This window comes from Leptonotus elevatus, chromosome 1 (assembly GCF_054856555.1).
Source record: "Leptonotus elevatus isolate MCC_2025b chromosome 1, RoL_Lele_1.0, whole genome shotgun sequence".
Classification (NCBI taxonomy): Eukaryota; Metazoa; Chordata; class Actinopteri; order Syngnathiformes; family Syngnathidae; genus Leptonotus; species Leptonotus elevatus.
Window position 1 is genome coordinate 36,820,691 of NC_141239.1, and position 15,878 is coordinate 36,836,568.

At 42.6% G+C, this 15,878-nt stretch overlaps 1 protein-coding gene across 1 annotated transcript; it reads left to right on the forward strand.

Moving 5' to 3' along the window:
- Window positions 1-664: 664 nt before the first annotated feature.
- Window positions 665-12,520, forward strand: LOC147181900 (uncharacterized). Its single transcript, XM_086096215.1, has 4 exons — window positions 665-725; window positions 2,858-3,535; window positions 4,721-4,880; window positions 5,611-12,520. The coding sequence occupies exons 2-4, from the start codon at window positions 2,867-2,869 to the stop codon at window positions 11,958-11,960; spliced, it is 7,179 nt and encodes a 2,392-aa protein (XP_085952341.1). The 5' UTR covers window positions 665-725; window positions 2,858-2,866; the 3' UTR covers window positions 11,961-12,520.
- Window positions 12,521-15,878: the final 3,358 nt, after the last annotated feature.

Here is a 15,878-nt window from a genome sequence, read left to right on the forward strand (position 1 = left end):
TAACCGCTGCATTAATTTTGATGAACACTAGGGCCAACTACACTGCTGTAATACATTATAGTGGTTAGCTACTTCATGTAAAAAGTTTGAGAACCACTGGTTCATAGTCTACATTTATATGAAAGAAATGCTTAGACATTTCTTATAAATACCGGTGACCCATTCATCACCTGCTTTTAGGCCGTGCTGTAACTTTATTCTAACTCATGCTCGTGCGCAAAATCTTCCAGCTAATCCCCATTAGGCCCGAGAAATCTTCAATCTGATTATGCAGCCTACTTGTCAATGGTAACTGCTCCAGTCACTGCTGCTGTCTCCTGTGCAAGCGAGTGGATTCCTTGATAACCTTGTTTGAGCTGAGAATAATGTTCACATTGCAAATTGTCCACAACTTTACTTTACTGCAGATATTTGTGGCTAATGAGACTGGAGACTAGTTTTCTTTCATTTTAATGGAGTTACATAATTTGGTACTGACATTATCACACTCCTGCCAAAACTGGTATATGTGTCGGACAATGACTTTTTACATTGCAGTATTAAATTTTTTTGTGTTGCCCTATGGTGAAATGCTGAGCAAAGATTAAGCAAATTGGCCACAGTACTGCAGTCTTAAAATAGCCCTAGCACACACGCACACACACACACAAGGCTGAGAGGCTTTCTCTGTAGCTTGGACAAGGACTGGACACTCTTTTTAAATTGGCCACAATGTAAGAAATAAGGTAAGATCCTTGCATTTGCAGATTTCCTGTAGTATCTAGAGGCCTCTTTTGTACAAATTGGCATCCATATGTTGAGGCTTGTTGTATTGGTCAAAGTAGCGGTATCCTACAAAATAAAATAAAAATAAGTCAGGATATAATTTTGATCTACAGTATTTTTTTTATTTAACTTGTTTATGAAAGTTCCAGCATCATGGTTGAAAAGTGGCTAACACGTCTGCCTAACAGCCAATTCTTTGTGAATCTCGGCTCGTGTCCTCTTCGTACTTGTGTGGTATATAGCGCTTACCGCTTTTCCACCTTACAAGATCCTCAAAGCGCTTTACATTCAACTACTCATTCACCTACTGATGACGCAGCATCAGAAGGTTCAGTATCTTGCGCAAGAATACTTCGACATAGTCACAATGGCATGGGATCAAACCCACAACCTCTGGGTTACAAGATGACCATTCTGCCACTGATCCGCACCACCACCATGTGGGTTTTCTCTGGGTACTCCTACTTCTTTCCACATTCCGCAACATGTATCTCAATTACCCATTGTTGTGAATGCCAATAATTATTTGTCTGTATGTGCCCCTACAATTGGCTGTCCAGTCCCTCATCCACAAGTCAGATGGTTTGGTCACTACCTCACCTGGGACCATAAAACACTACAGAGCAGTAGTTCTCTGACTATTTACACGAAGTACCACCTCAAAAAGTACTTGGCTCTCCAACTACCACTATAATGACCAACATTAAAATAGAGCAGTGTAACTGGGGGGGGGGGTGCCATCGGTTGGGGACCGCAGTATAGAGCAATGCTGCGGTCCGTGTCCCCCCCCCCCCCCCTATTTTTTTTTTTTAATGCACCACATACACTCACTGACATGCCTGGGAGGCGGGTGGATCGGAGCGTGGGGATATCATTTCCCTCTGCTCCGGTTCACCTGCTCCCAATTTTAATGCGCACACACACACACACACACACACACACCCCCCCCACACACACACACACACACACACACCCACACACACACACACACACACACACACACACACACACACACACACACACACACACACACACACACACACACACACACGCACCCACACCCACACACACTTGTATATACACTGGGTGGGGAAAAATAAATAAATAAAAATAGAGCAGTGTAATAGGTAATTATTGAGAAAAATGCAACAGAGGTTTTATTCCGAAAAGGTATATTAGATATTAATACTATAAGCCACTGCAATATCATGCTGTTTTAACATGATCACTGTGCTTAAATATAGGAAAATATACTTAAATAATGACACAATTCAAATGTTGTACGTAAAAAAATGTTTGACAATTAACAGTTCTAAATATTAAATGCAAACTTGCTGATTTTAAAAGGTAAATAAAAGTGAACAGAAGCATATTTAAAGGGGAAGTCATATGGGGGGAAAAAATCACAGTAACATGTTTTAAGCGCCCCCACTCGTCTGAACATAGTATTTTGATTAATATTGCATTTGTGGAATATGAAGCAGACAAATTGACACATTTTTCAACATGTCACGAGCGGCCATTTTGCCACTTGGTGTCGACAGAAAATGACATCACGGTGCCTAAGGGCTCATTTAGGCAAAACTATATATATAAAAAAATGGCATTTGACAACAAATGCCTTTTTTTGTCAAGCAGTTTGTACTTCTATGTCACCATATTGCTCCTAATGCAAACGCCAATACTACATTCGTCGTTAAATTAATTAACTGTGTGATAGCATCAATGTTGAATCTTCTGATACAGCACAACAGTAGTTTCATTTTCATTTAATTTAATTTTATTTTATTTGAGCAACTGAGCAAAGGGAGGGGTGCAACAACTTATAAAGACAACCTAATGGTAAAAAAAAAGTAGTCCAGAGCAAAGCCTATTTGGTGCCTAGTTAACATAAGACATTTTGGTAGCAGCTGTTACATCCAAAAGTACATCTATTGTAAAAAAACAAACAAACAAACAAACAAACAAACAAATCTCCCCCCTCTCTCGCTCCCTCCCTCTAATGTAATAGTAATAACTTGCTACTTTCTCTTCCCATTATCTGAGTGCATTATACATTTCAACAACTTCCCCCTTTGTGTCTTCTCCATAGCCACTCAACATGAGCAACACACCCACCCAGGAGAAGCCCATCCAGGCAGGTTCCCCAGCCAGCGGGCCTACGCAACCCTCCCGATCAGTACAGCCGATGACCGACCCGTCAGTGCCAAAGCGTTTGTGCTTCTACAAAAGTGGCGATCGTACGTTCGGCGGCCACCGCGTAGTCATCAATGCCCGAACCTTCAAGACCTTTGACGCCCTCCTGGACGCCCTTTCCAAAAAAGTGCCTCTGCCCTTTGGTGTGCGGACTATCACCACACCCCGAGGGACCCACCTAGTGAAGGGATTGGAGGATTTACAGGACGGGGGATCCTATTTGTGCTCCGACCAGAAGCGAGTCAAGCCACTCAACTTGGAGGAGGTAAACCGACGGCAGGTGCCCTGGAACACGCCCAAAGCCTACAGTGCAAGCCAGAGGAGGCACCAGGGACTCCAATTCAGCTCCTTTGGGAGGGGGGACAATAGCAGCGGCAGGCCGGTGAAGGTTCCAGAGCGAATGGCCATCAGGACGCCGAGGAGGCTGGTGGTCATCAAGAATAAGGATCCCAACGTGAGACGCACAATTGTGCTGCAGAAAAGGACAGCACCCACCTTTGATGCTTTACTGGACTACCTCTCGCAGATTCTGCAGTTTCCAGTGCTCAAACTCTACTCTATCGATGGAAGAAGAGTGAGTACTTGATTCATTTAGAAGTTAATGCTTGATGGGCTGTGGCCCGAGCACCAGACAATGTTAAAGCCTTCTTGGAATCGTTTATTTTTATTCTTCCAACTAATAAATAGTCTTTTTGGGTCTTCAAAATTCACCAATATTTTAACTTAAATTGACCTTCACTATACATATGAATGCATGATTGTTCAATGTTTCTGTATTTTTTCCACAACTTGCAGTTCTCCAACATGGAGCTGAACTGCAACATTCACAACAGGTGTTTGATGCATGAATGGACACATACATTTCATGGTTCAATTCGAATTAGTATTTAAACTTACCGCCTCAAGCTGTCCACATTTTGACAACATGAGAAAAAGACAACCCCTAGAAATATTGATCAACAATACGTTACAAGTAGGGATGTAACATAATCCAAACATTATGATACAATATTATCACGATATGATTATACGTATATGTTTAAAGGGCCTTTCAAATGAGGACGACATACCACCAAAAGCATAATGCTAGCAATGACATCCACTAGCCACACAAGTGGCATTGTATTGGTTTACAGAGGAAACTAATGACTAGAGCACATGTGAATAACGTTTCCTGTCGCTTACCTATTATGTTCCATGGGGAACTTGGTATGCTCCTGTACTGTACCAGGGAGAAAAAAATCAACATCAAATCAGTACAAATGAGTGTAATTTTTTTTCTAGCTGTCCACGATCCATGCCCCACTTTTGGATACTGACCCACTCGTTGAGAATCAATGCATTTGAGGAAAACAAAAGTGTCAGACCGATCCCTGAAATTAAACAGTAAGTCGGCCATTTTGGTTTGAAGCAGTCTTATTGAACAAATTCCAGAGCTCATATTTTGACAAACTCTTCGGAAATTCAACCAAATAAGCACCAATCAGAAGCCGTTATCTTAGACTTATGATTCCTGAACAATCAATGTTCCCAACTTCCCCAAAACAACAAGTTCGCCAAGTACGCAAACGTATAAATCCCCTGGTTGCCATTTTCATTAAAAAACACCAAGCCTGGTCGAAACCAATTCTGCCAGAGCACCAGAGGATTACAGCCTGAGTATGTCAGTACTGTATAGTCACTATTCTTGTACTGACTTGCATTGTCACAACAGTGGCTGTTAGTGCTACGTCCTAAAACATATTTCCTTCTCTTGCAGATCGGAGGTCTGGCTGCTCTAATCTTGTGCTCTGGATTCCTCGTGGCAGCAGGCAATGAGCCTTACAGGCTCAGCAATCACAGTTTCCAAAGGACAAGCCAGGCGGTCCAGGCAATGTTCATGGAAACAGGGCAACCGTCCGTGGTGCAGCATCAAGTTCGTAAGTGTTCAGTCAGTCATGTTGGTCATGAAAAAACTTTAAGTGTTTAACTGCAGAAACTAAGGTCAAAACACTGTTGTACAGTCACAGTTGTCTTCAAGGCTAAGTCTCATTGTATGTCTTGTTGTTTAAAGCCACATGCTAATCTCATTCTTAACTAATCAGAGCCCTTAGTTTCACATTTGTAATGAAGACATGTTAAAGAATACATTTAATGTATCTTTTTCCCAATAATGAAAAATATCTCCTTGGTGTCTTAATTAAGAAGAGGACTGTGACGTGCTTTTGTCAAAACACCCCAAGGATTAAGAACGGACATTAGACTTTAAACACCCTGTTTCTTGTCTCGCGGAAATCTTTGGGGAAATTCACACGTTATATTTAATATACCGTTTACACCGCACACCCCTACTCAGGAATCTTCGCCCAGCCTATGGGATCATGTCATGGGCGGGAAAAATTTAAATTTAAAACATTATGTAAATTATGTCCACTGTACATAACTGTGTGTTGGAGCTACAAACCAGAGAAATTCACACCCAATGGGAGAGTATGCACTCCAGAGAGACAACTATTCATATACAATACCATTTATCAAAAAGTTGATTTCACATAATACTGTACTCCTGTTTTAAATTGGAGCTTCGGTAACAATTTGGCTTACAATCTTATATAACTGAATATAATGACCTTACCACCAGTAGTAATGATCTTCTTTGTGTCTCAAAAGACAACCACAGACCAGTCTCCAGTGGAAGATGCTCCAGGAATTTTTCTCTGTCATCCGAGCAGTATATCATCAACCAGATCAACAAGTCTTGGAAGGAAAGTGCAAACAGTCACACGAAATCACCAGAACTGAACTCGACATGCTTAGGGATGTGTGGATCCAGAACAGGGACTCACCAGCGCGACACCTGCATCTTGCCTCAGGACGACGACATTGAGAAATCTTTCAGGGTGAACCAAGATGGCAGCATGACTGTAGAGATGAAAGTGCGTCTTACCATCAAAGAGGAGGAGATGCTCCACTGGACTACCACTGTTAGCCGCTCCAGCCTTAGGAGGAGAACACTTTGTGCCTCAGTCACAGAGTCAGGCAACATTTCACCTGATTCAAACATCTACATTGCTAAAGGACCCTCTGAGATACATGAAGATGAGGCAAAAGAGGAAAACCAGCCTCTAGCAACTGGAGGGGAGGTCAGCTTTAATAATGAGAGGGAAGCAAAAAAAAAGTTCAGGCGAGCCCCAACTCCAGGCCCTCATTGTGTAAAGAAGGAGGCGTCTTTTGAGAGTGTGAAGGTGCTGACAGAGTCCGGGGTCCAAGGGAGCAGCCTGGGCCATTATTCATATTTGGAAAGGACTACTGAAGGAGACACAATGGAGGGATACTGCAGGGTCAGACACAGCAGCAGTAGCCAACCGGTCCCAAAGCCTCGGAAAACTGTTCTGGAAGGTAACACGTCCCTCCTGAAATCCTCAGGAGTAGCCGAGGTCCTCAAGATAGAAAATGATGGGATCGAGGTTCGAGAGACTGTGATGCGTATTTATGAGAGTCAGGGCTGCTACAACAATTACCTTGCAAATGAGGGTGCAGATACATCTTTGCATCGTTCTTCTCCAGTGCCACAAAGCCACCAGTCCACAGCCTCAGGGCCCTATTCATCTAGTAATGACATTGACTTTAGCTTGCAGCAGCCTACTGCTGATTCACTCCAAAGACAGAAAGAGGAAATGTTGTCACTGTCATCAGAGCCAATGTCCCCAACACTCCAGGTGGCAAACAGCTCATCTTCAGTATCAAAGAATGAAGCCAAAAGTGAGGAAAACCCCCCAACTCCAATACCGAAAAAGACAAAAAAGAGCTCCCAGTCAAGATTAATGAATATAAAGCATACACGGTCATCAGCGGACAAGCTCAATAGAAATGCCAATGCTGGAAAAAATAGCCTCAGTTCAACAGAAAGTGCTAAAAGTGGTCCAAACCCAAAGTTAGTGCACACACATGCTTCCGGCAGACGAGGAAGGGAATCAGAAACATTACTTAGAACCTCAACCAGGGAAAAAAACATTAATAAAGCAGCTGCCAAGTATAATGGCCACAATGTAGATACCCCAACTGTCAGGCCTCCCATGAAGAAGAATGTGTCAGATCTTTTGAAGCTAAAAAAATCATCAAGAAAAAAGACAAGCAGCAAGTACATAGCCATGACCGACAACAAGCTTTCATCCTCAGATTTGGCTCAACAAAGTGTTTCAAAGATTTCTCTCAACCGATCCCTCTCTGAAATCCACCAGTATGTTGAGAACTGGTTGGAGGATGCCATTCCAGACCCAGTGGTGTACATGGTAACCTCAGACGGACCAGAACCACCACCAAAGGTTTTATTTCAGATTGGTTGTGATTCAGAAACTGAAGAAAAGAAGGAAACCCAGATTGATAAAGAAGATTACTGTCAGACTCCCCCTGATACTTTGAGGGTGATAGCTTCTTGTCTCTCGATCCCCCTCTGGCTCAAAGAACAGAAAACGACAGATGTTTCAATGCCAAATGTTGAACCCACCCACCATCAGGCTTGTGTACGGTCAAAAAACTCTTCTATGTCAAACAATGAATCACCGTCATCTCAAATAAACATTTTAAGCCCCAAAGAAAAACTGAAGCCGGTCTTGCAGGAACTTTGTTTGTCAATTCAGTCAATGCGAATGACATCTGACCAATCAAGCAGTCCTATTGACTTTTCCTTTCAGGTGGCTTCGGTGTTTGGCTCCTCTTGCAAAGCCTTCCTGTCATTCTTGTCAGTAATGGCTCTGAGAGATGGTCTAACAGGTGACAGCACTGATTCAGAAAATACCTCAGAAGCCATGCTCCTCTTGAAGTTTTTGCAGAACATTTCTGCCATCGAGGACCAGGATAAGCAACGGGCGAGTCTGACTGATTTGCACAGCGGAACGTCACCCCAGTTCATGAAAAGCTGGATGGATTTCCAAACTTGGAGGGAAGAGCTGGCGACAGGATCACTCATTCCCAAATTTCAAGACACACAAGATTCAGTTTGGATCCAGGGTGTAATTGTTGACCAGCTAATGAAGGAGCTGAATATGCCGTGTGACCTTAGGATGGAGATTTCCTCAACACTTCAACAGGTTCCCGAAGAAGATTGCACTGTTGTAAAGCCTGAACGAAACTCCTCAGAATCAGATGATATGGAGCAGGTTGTGCAGGACACAGACTTAAAACAATGCTATGATGATGCTTGCATTCATGATAACACAAATTATAAAGATGATGGCTCATCATGGGCTGGAGAAATGGTAGAGGAACCTGCTAAGCAAACCGACTGTGACATTAAAGAAACAAAAGTATTGCCGGTAGACAAAGGGGAGCTCCAAGTGCATGAAGGAAATATAAAGGGTGCAGAGGATCCCATTGAGCAGTCAAAGGAAGCAATGGATGAAGGGGTGATGAAACAGAAAGGAAGTGAACATGACGCAAAGGAGGCAGCAGTGTTTAATGAAGAGGTGCAAGAAGAAGAACCTGGCAAGGAAGGGATGGCAAACAAGGACAGTGAGGAAAAAGGCGAGGTAGTTGAGAAGGCAGGGAATGAAATAATAGATGAACACAAAGAAGCACAAAAGGATGGCACAGACACAGATTTGAGTAAAGGTAATGAGGGACATGGGGTGGAAAAAGATGAGGTCAGTGGAACAGAGAAAATCACGAAAGAGAAGGCTAAAGATGAATACGTTGAGGAGGAAGGAGCGAGGGAGCATGTTGAGAGGGATAAAGAAGTGGACAAAGAAGAGAAAAAGGATAATATAAAAGACGAAAAGGACGACAAAGATTACATTGACAAAAACGTGGAAGCCGAAGGAACAGAGATCTTAAGTGATGACAACAGCAAGGAGGGTAATGCATACATACATGAACCTACTACAGATGAGGAACAAGTCGATCTATTAGAACGGCCAGAGAAGCTGGAAGAGAATGAGAATACTCAAGAAACTAGTCCAGAAAAAGACTTTGTAGAACAAGTGAAGAAGACTGTCAGGATAAAAGATGAAGCAGAAAATGAAGACAATTTAGGATGTTACCAAGAACCAAATCCAGAAGTAGAAGCAAATGAACTTGATGAGGGCATTGAAAAAGTGGACAACAAGAAGCAGGATGATGAACATGGCATTGAGGAAAATATGGAAGGAACAGGGGTCTTAAATGAGGTCAACATTGAAATGGGTAATGTAGACATATATGAACATATTATGGGTGAGAAAATAGAACGTAATCTGGTCAAACAGACAGAGAAATTGGAGGAGGATGAGAAGGGTAATCAAGAAAATTGTCCAGAGGAAGAATCTGTAGACAAAGTGGCTGGTCAGACACAAACTGAAGTGGAAACTGAAGACAATTTAGGATATTCCCTAGAACAAAACACAGAAGTAGAAGGAACAGCAAGTGACCCTGATGAGAGAAAGAAGGATGATAGCATTGAGGAAAACATGGGAGAGGAAGGAACAGAGGTCTTAAGTGAAGACAACAAGGGGAAGGGGAATGATGATGTAGACATACCTGAACCTTCTACAGATAAGCAACAAGTAGATCTAATAGAACAGACAGAGGGGCTGGAAACTGATGAGGAGGACACTCGAGAAATGACTCCAGAAGAAGAGTCTGTAGACAAAGTGGATAAGCCAAGCCGGATACAAAGTAAAGTACCAGAAAGTGATGACAACTTGGGGTGTTCGCAAGAACCAAATCCAAAGGTACAAGGTAAAGTAAGTCTCCCTGATGAGGCAAGTGAAGAAATGGATAAAGAATATTCTATTGAAGATAAAGTAAGAGAAACTGATGACAAAGATAACATTGAGGAGAACGTGCAAGAGAAAGGAACAGTGGACAATAATGAGAAGTTTAATGATGATGATGTAGACATACCTGAACCTACTAAAGATAAGGAAAAAGTCGATCTTGAAGAGCAAGAGGAGCAGGAGGAGGGTGAGACGGACACTCAGGAAACTAGTCAAGAGGAAGCATTAGTAGACCAAGTGGGGATGCCTGGTCAGACACTAGCTGAAGCAGAGAGTGAAGGTGACTTGGGCTGTTTCCAAGAAACAAAAACAGAGTTAGCTGGTACAGCACATCCCCACGATGAGGGAATAGGAATCATTGAAGAAGTGGATGGCAAGGGGGAAGATACTGAAAATGAAAAGGACAAACGTGAAATTGAGGAAAATACACAACTGGAAAGAACAGAGGTCCTAAGTGAAGCTAACAATGAGGAAGGTATTGTTGTTGTAACTGAACATACTACCGACAAGGAACATGTAGATCTAATTGCACAGACCGAGAAGCTGGAGGAGGAAGAAGAGGACACTTGTCTCAAAGAAAGTTCTGGAGAGGAAGTGGAGAAGCCAAGTGGTACACCAACTGAAACAGAGAATGAAGATGACTCAGGGTGTTTTCAAGAACCAAATCCAGAGGTAGAGAGTTCAGCAAGTGTCCTCAGTGAGAAAGTTGAAGAAGTGGTCAACAAAAAAGAAGATAATATAGAAGATCAAGATAAGGAAAAGGATGACATTGAGGAAAACCTGGAAAACAAAGGAGATCAGGTTTTAAGTGGGCACAGCATTGAAAAGGGTTATGGTGATGCTATTGTAGATGAGGAACAAGACAATCTGACAGAACAGACAGAAAATCTGGGTGAGGATGACATCTGTTCTCAGGAAGACTCTGGAAAGGAAGTTGAGAAGCCAAATGGGACACCAACTGAAGCAGAGAGTGAAGATGATGGTGTTGAGGACTTGAATGAGGGATGTTCCCAAGAAGCAAATCCAGAGGTAGAAGTTACAGCTAGTGTCCCGATTGAGACCACTTCTAAAAGCCCACAGAAGGCGTCCTGTCATCATTCAAACACAGAACATGGCATTGAATCACCAGTTGAGTATTTGTCTGATGAGCGCTTTGAGGAGGATACCGCTCATGAAAATGAGACAGGGATCTGCCCTCAGGACCAAAGTAACAGCCTCAGCCACCCGGTGGAAATATCACAAGAACTCCTGGACTTTGTAAACTCTGCACTGCAGTCTTCCTCACTTATATTTACATACGACAATCACGGCAACATTAGGATAGAGCCGGACCATGCTCAAATCACAGAAATTAAGAAAACACTAAACCCAGAAAGCCAAAGAGATTGCACGTATGGTTTGAAATGCCTCCAGAGCCCAATCACCTCAGATTTATCAGACTACACACCAGAAAGTGTGGAAAGCGGTAGATATCAAAGCCAAGACTCTGTGGCCATCACTTCCGAGAGTAATGAAGAAACTTCAGAGAGACCGCCAGAAGGCTTGACTGAAAGAAATAATCTGAAATGGGCTACCTCCAAAATATCCGAAGGTGGGAGTTTCTCTTCAGGTGCCTCGCTTACCAAAGGCTTGAGGGAGGCTTTGTCTTGCTGCAAAAAGGTAGACAATGACCCAGCCCCCAAAGCAGAACAGGACCCAGAACCCAGTGACGGGGTCTTGATTGACCAAGGTCGATGGTTGCTTAAGGAAAACCATCTGATAAGAAATTCACCGCCTGTTTCTGAGGGCATGTACAGGGATTTGGATAGCAACTCTGAAGACACAGGGAACTCTAGCGAGGAGTCCCAGACTCACACATTAAGACAGCACACCCTCCTTGCAGCTATATCCTCATCTGAACTGGAAGAACTGGCTAAGCCTCAACCCCCAAGGTGCAGCTACTTCACCATGCCTCATGGAAGCGACTCAGACCCTTTCCCGGATGACACTAGCAACAGAAGCTGGGACAAGAACACACACAACGTGAAAGGGAGAGGCTTCAGGGTGTCGCCGGTGATTGACACATCCAAAACATGGACCAACAAAAATGGCAGCCTTTCATCTTTTGCCTCGGTGGAGTTTAAAATAGCAGACAGAAAAGTGCACCCTGAGGGAGGAGAGTCCTCGGCCGGTGTGGGAGCAAGAAGGGACTCAAGTGGAAGGCACCAGTCACAAGAATCCACAGATGCAATGAATGTGAGTTGTGGACAGTACTGTCATATTCTATAAGGTAGCCTTAGCGGGTACTCATACACTCTGATTTTTAACATTTTAACTGAGTCTTAAAATGTAAGGATTTGCTGTTATTAATTTCAACCAGATAACAGCTCATTTACAGTACATTGGCTGGTCCTGGGCAGATCGGGAAGGAAACATTCTTAACCCATACCACACCGTAGGATAATTGCTTAGGATAATTCTTTGGAACCGTCTGACAATCGGGCCTTCACCGCCATTGATTGCAGGAAGGGAAGACTTGCCCTGAACATGTGTGTACTCCGCTTTACCTGTGATTCTTTCTGGGATGATTTCATAATAATTAAGAACCACCTCATATGTGAATAAATGAAATTACATCACATTTGAATGTTCTTGTAAATGATTTTCTGCCAAAATAGTATGTTTTATAGTTCGCTAACTCAATTGTACTGTACTGCCTTTTTTCCCAATGCACAATAAAGGGAACAGTGGTTCATAATACCATTTTCAACAAATTGTGAAAGGCCTAAATTGTGAGAACATGCTGTACAAATATGGAAATAATTCAATAAAATATTTTTCTACTTGTACAGACTGATATTTTCAATGTGAACAGACTGTATTTTTGTCCTTATTGGAATAAAAGATGAGTAACAGTAAAAGGAAAGGCTATGGCACGCCCAGGACCTGTGAGGATAAGCGGCGACAGAGAATGGATGAATTTAATGACAACTGCTTAGTGCTTCCTGCATTGGCTGGCAACCAGTTCAGGGTGTATTCCACCTACTGCCCGAAGCCGGCTGGGATAGGCTCCGGCACCCCCGCGACCCTTGTGAGGAATAAGCGGTTGAGAAAATGGATGGATGGATGGATGCTTAGTGCTTATGCCTTCAGCTACTGTAAGGACTTATGACTTTCACAAGGTTAGTAGCTGCAGAACATGTGACTTTCAACTATCCTTATCCTTGATTATTATACTCCTGTACAACTCAATACAATTTTCACTTTCTCACCATGCTACCAAAATACAAAACTAAAACACACACACACACACGCACGCACGCACGCACGCACGCACGCACGCACACACACAAAGGATAACATATTATGGCTATATGTAATAATATGGAAAATACATAACTGTTAGAAACTAACACACAATAATAAAATACACTAATAATTGAACAATTATTTTGTATTACAAAAATAACACATTTGTAGAAAGATTAGGAAATAAATACACACAATAAAACTATACAAAACATTAGGGTAAAAATACAGGGGACGGTTATATAGTTATCAGACAGTCATATCAATGTCTCCACATCCTAGACTGATACCGTACAGCACTACACTTAATATCAGTCAGAGACAACACAATTTCATTCACTGCCCTATTCAAGCAACAAATAAAACTGTATATAAGCTTTCACAAAGTGGCTTGTAATACATTTATTACGGCTGTGACAAACAGCTCACTTGCGCTGGTCCATCTTGGCTTATTAAAGCGTCATTGTAGGCCACCTGCAGCCTTAGCAAACTTCCTTTCTTATAATTGGACCAAAGGTGAGCTGTATAAAGTGGTGTTCAGTATGATTTAAACAATGCAATCTTCACCTCGTCCGTACAGGAACCAAACCTGCGTGTCAGTGTGTTTGCTTGAGCATATAATGTCCTACATTGCCTATTCATGTCGTCATCATCAGACAGATCTTCTGTTAATATATGTCCCAGGTACTTTGTTCTGCTCGTCACGTGAAGCACAATATTAGACAGGTAAAAGACAAGAAATGTCATACTTTTGTCCTCTCTTGTTCTACATATCATGACCATACTTTTAGCTGCATTGTACTTGATGAATGACTAAATGAGTTTCCCCCGCAGGGTAGCCGGGCTCTCCCTTAGAGATCGGGTGAGAAGCTCGGTCATCCGGGAGGGACTCAGTGTCGAGCCGCTACTCCTCCGCGTTGAGAGGAACCAGTTGAGGTGGCTCGGGCATCTGGTTCGGATGCCTCCTGGACGCCTCCCTGGGGAGGTGTTCCGGGCATGTCCCATCGGCGGGAGGCCCCGGGGACGACCCAGGACACGCTGGAGAGACTACGTCTCTCGGCTGGCCTGGGAACGCCTTGGGATCCCGTCGGAGGAGCTGGCTGAAGTGGCTGGGGAGAGGGAAGTCTGGGCTAAAGCTGCTGCCCCCGCGACCCGACCCAGGATAAGCGGTAGATGATAGATGGATGGATGGATATGCTCCAAGCCGTCGCTTGCGCAGTTGTTAAGCAATTGTTGCAACCCAGCAGTTCTTGGACTGAAAACCACCAAATCATCTGCATACATCAAATGATTCAACAACAAGTCACCGCTGTAACAGCCAGTATTGCATACTTTAACCTTATTGACAACTCATCCAAATATAGGTTAAAAAGAACAGGGGATAATACTCCCGCTTGTCTAACCCCATTTGCAGCATGAAATGGTAAAGGCACACCGTTCCCCCATTTAACTCTCATGTTTGCTGAGTATAACAATAGGTTAAATATTGAACAATGTATTTTGACGCAACTTTCTGTGATTTACCCTGTCAAAGGCTTTGGATGCATCCAAAAAGCACATAAAAATAGATTAATTTTGAGCCTTGTATTTGTCAATAATGTCTTTAAGAGCATAGATAATAAACATGTCTAAATTTGCTTTATATCCAAACTGGCTGTCTGAGGATGTAACAAATGTTGAGATTTTATCCAGCAATATTTCAACTTTTGACACAGTACTGGCCAAGGCAATTGGTCTGTAATTGTCTGAACTGCCAATCTTCCCAGCTTTGTCTTTAACGACGGGAACTAACAGCACAGTTAGCATGGAGTCAGGCAAAAACCCATGAACAAAAAAAAGCTGTGAAACAGATTGAGATCAGGGGGACTAACCTCGCACCTGCAAACTTTAAGTGCTCAGCTGAGACACCATCCAAACCGGTAGCTTTGTTAATTGACAAATTGGAGATAGCTTTCAGTACATCATGACAAATGATTGTATCTGAGCTGTCAACATCATTCACATAGTAATTGTTACTGTGAACACAATTGAGCAACCTGCTATAATGTTGCTGCCATAACTCCAGGATAATATCTGTGCCAGAGGAGCCATCAACAGCACATGGCAGAGTTTTTTGTTTTCATGGCCCTAACCTCCTTCCAAAATTTATATGTATTGTTACACTGCAGTTTTCTGGCCATAGAGTCAGCTCTCATTGCCTGCTCATTTTTTTTATACAATAAAGCATAGTGCATATTTATATTTCACATTGGTAACCCTCTTATGCTCATAAATTGGACCACATCTTGGCCTTCCAGCCAGTATCCACTCTCTATATCGCATTGCGCGCCTTTGCATAGAATTCTGCCACATGGCCATTCCATCCTGGTTTTGCTTTCTTTTTAGGTTTAAGCCTTTGCAAACATTTCCTTGACTTGATTAATGAATCAATTATGTCATCATACATGGAAGAAATAGCTGAGATATGATTAGAGCTCTTCCAGTTATTATCTCTACACACAACTGCTTCTCGAGGCAGGTGTATATTTTCTAATAAGATGTCTGTACAATATGATACAATGTCTTCTTGTGTGAGAGAGCTCCAATCCAGATGTAGTCTACTTTCATTACTACAGTTTTCCGTCAAAGGCAACAACTGATAATTTATCCCCATACCAAAGGGTAAATGGTCAGTTGTTGACACATCATAAAAAATGCTCATGTCTGTCAAAGAGGCAGGCGCATCTGCTGTTGCTACACAGCGATCCAACCAAGAGGTCATATGCCATGCCTCACTAATATATGTAAAGCTATTTACAGGCAGTAGGTCTTTGGATGACATAATTAAGCCATTGTCCTCGCAGAACTGCGCCAGATCATTTGCAAAAAGTAACTTACTGTAATAATAAATACATTAGA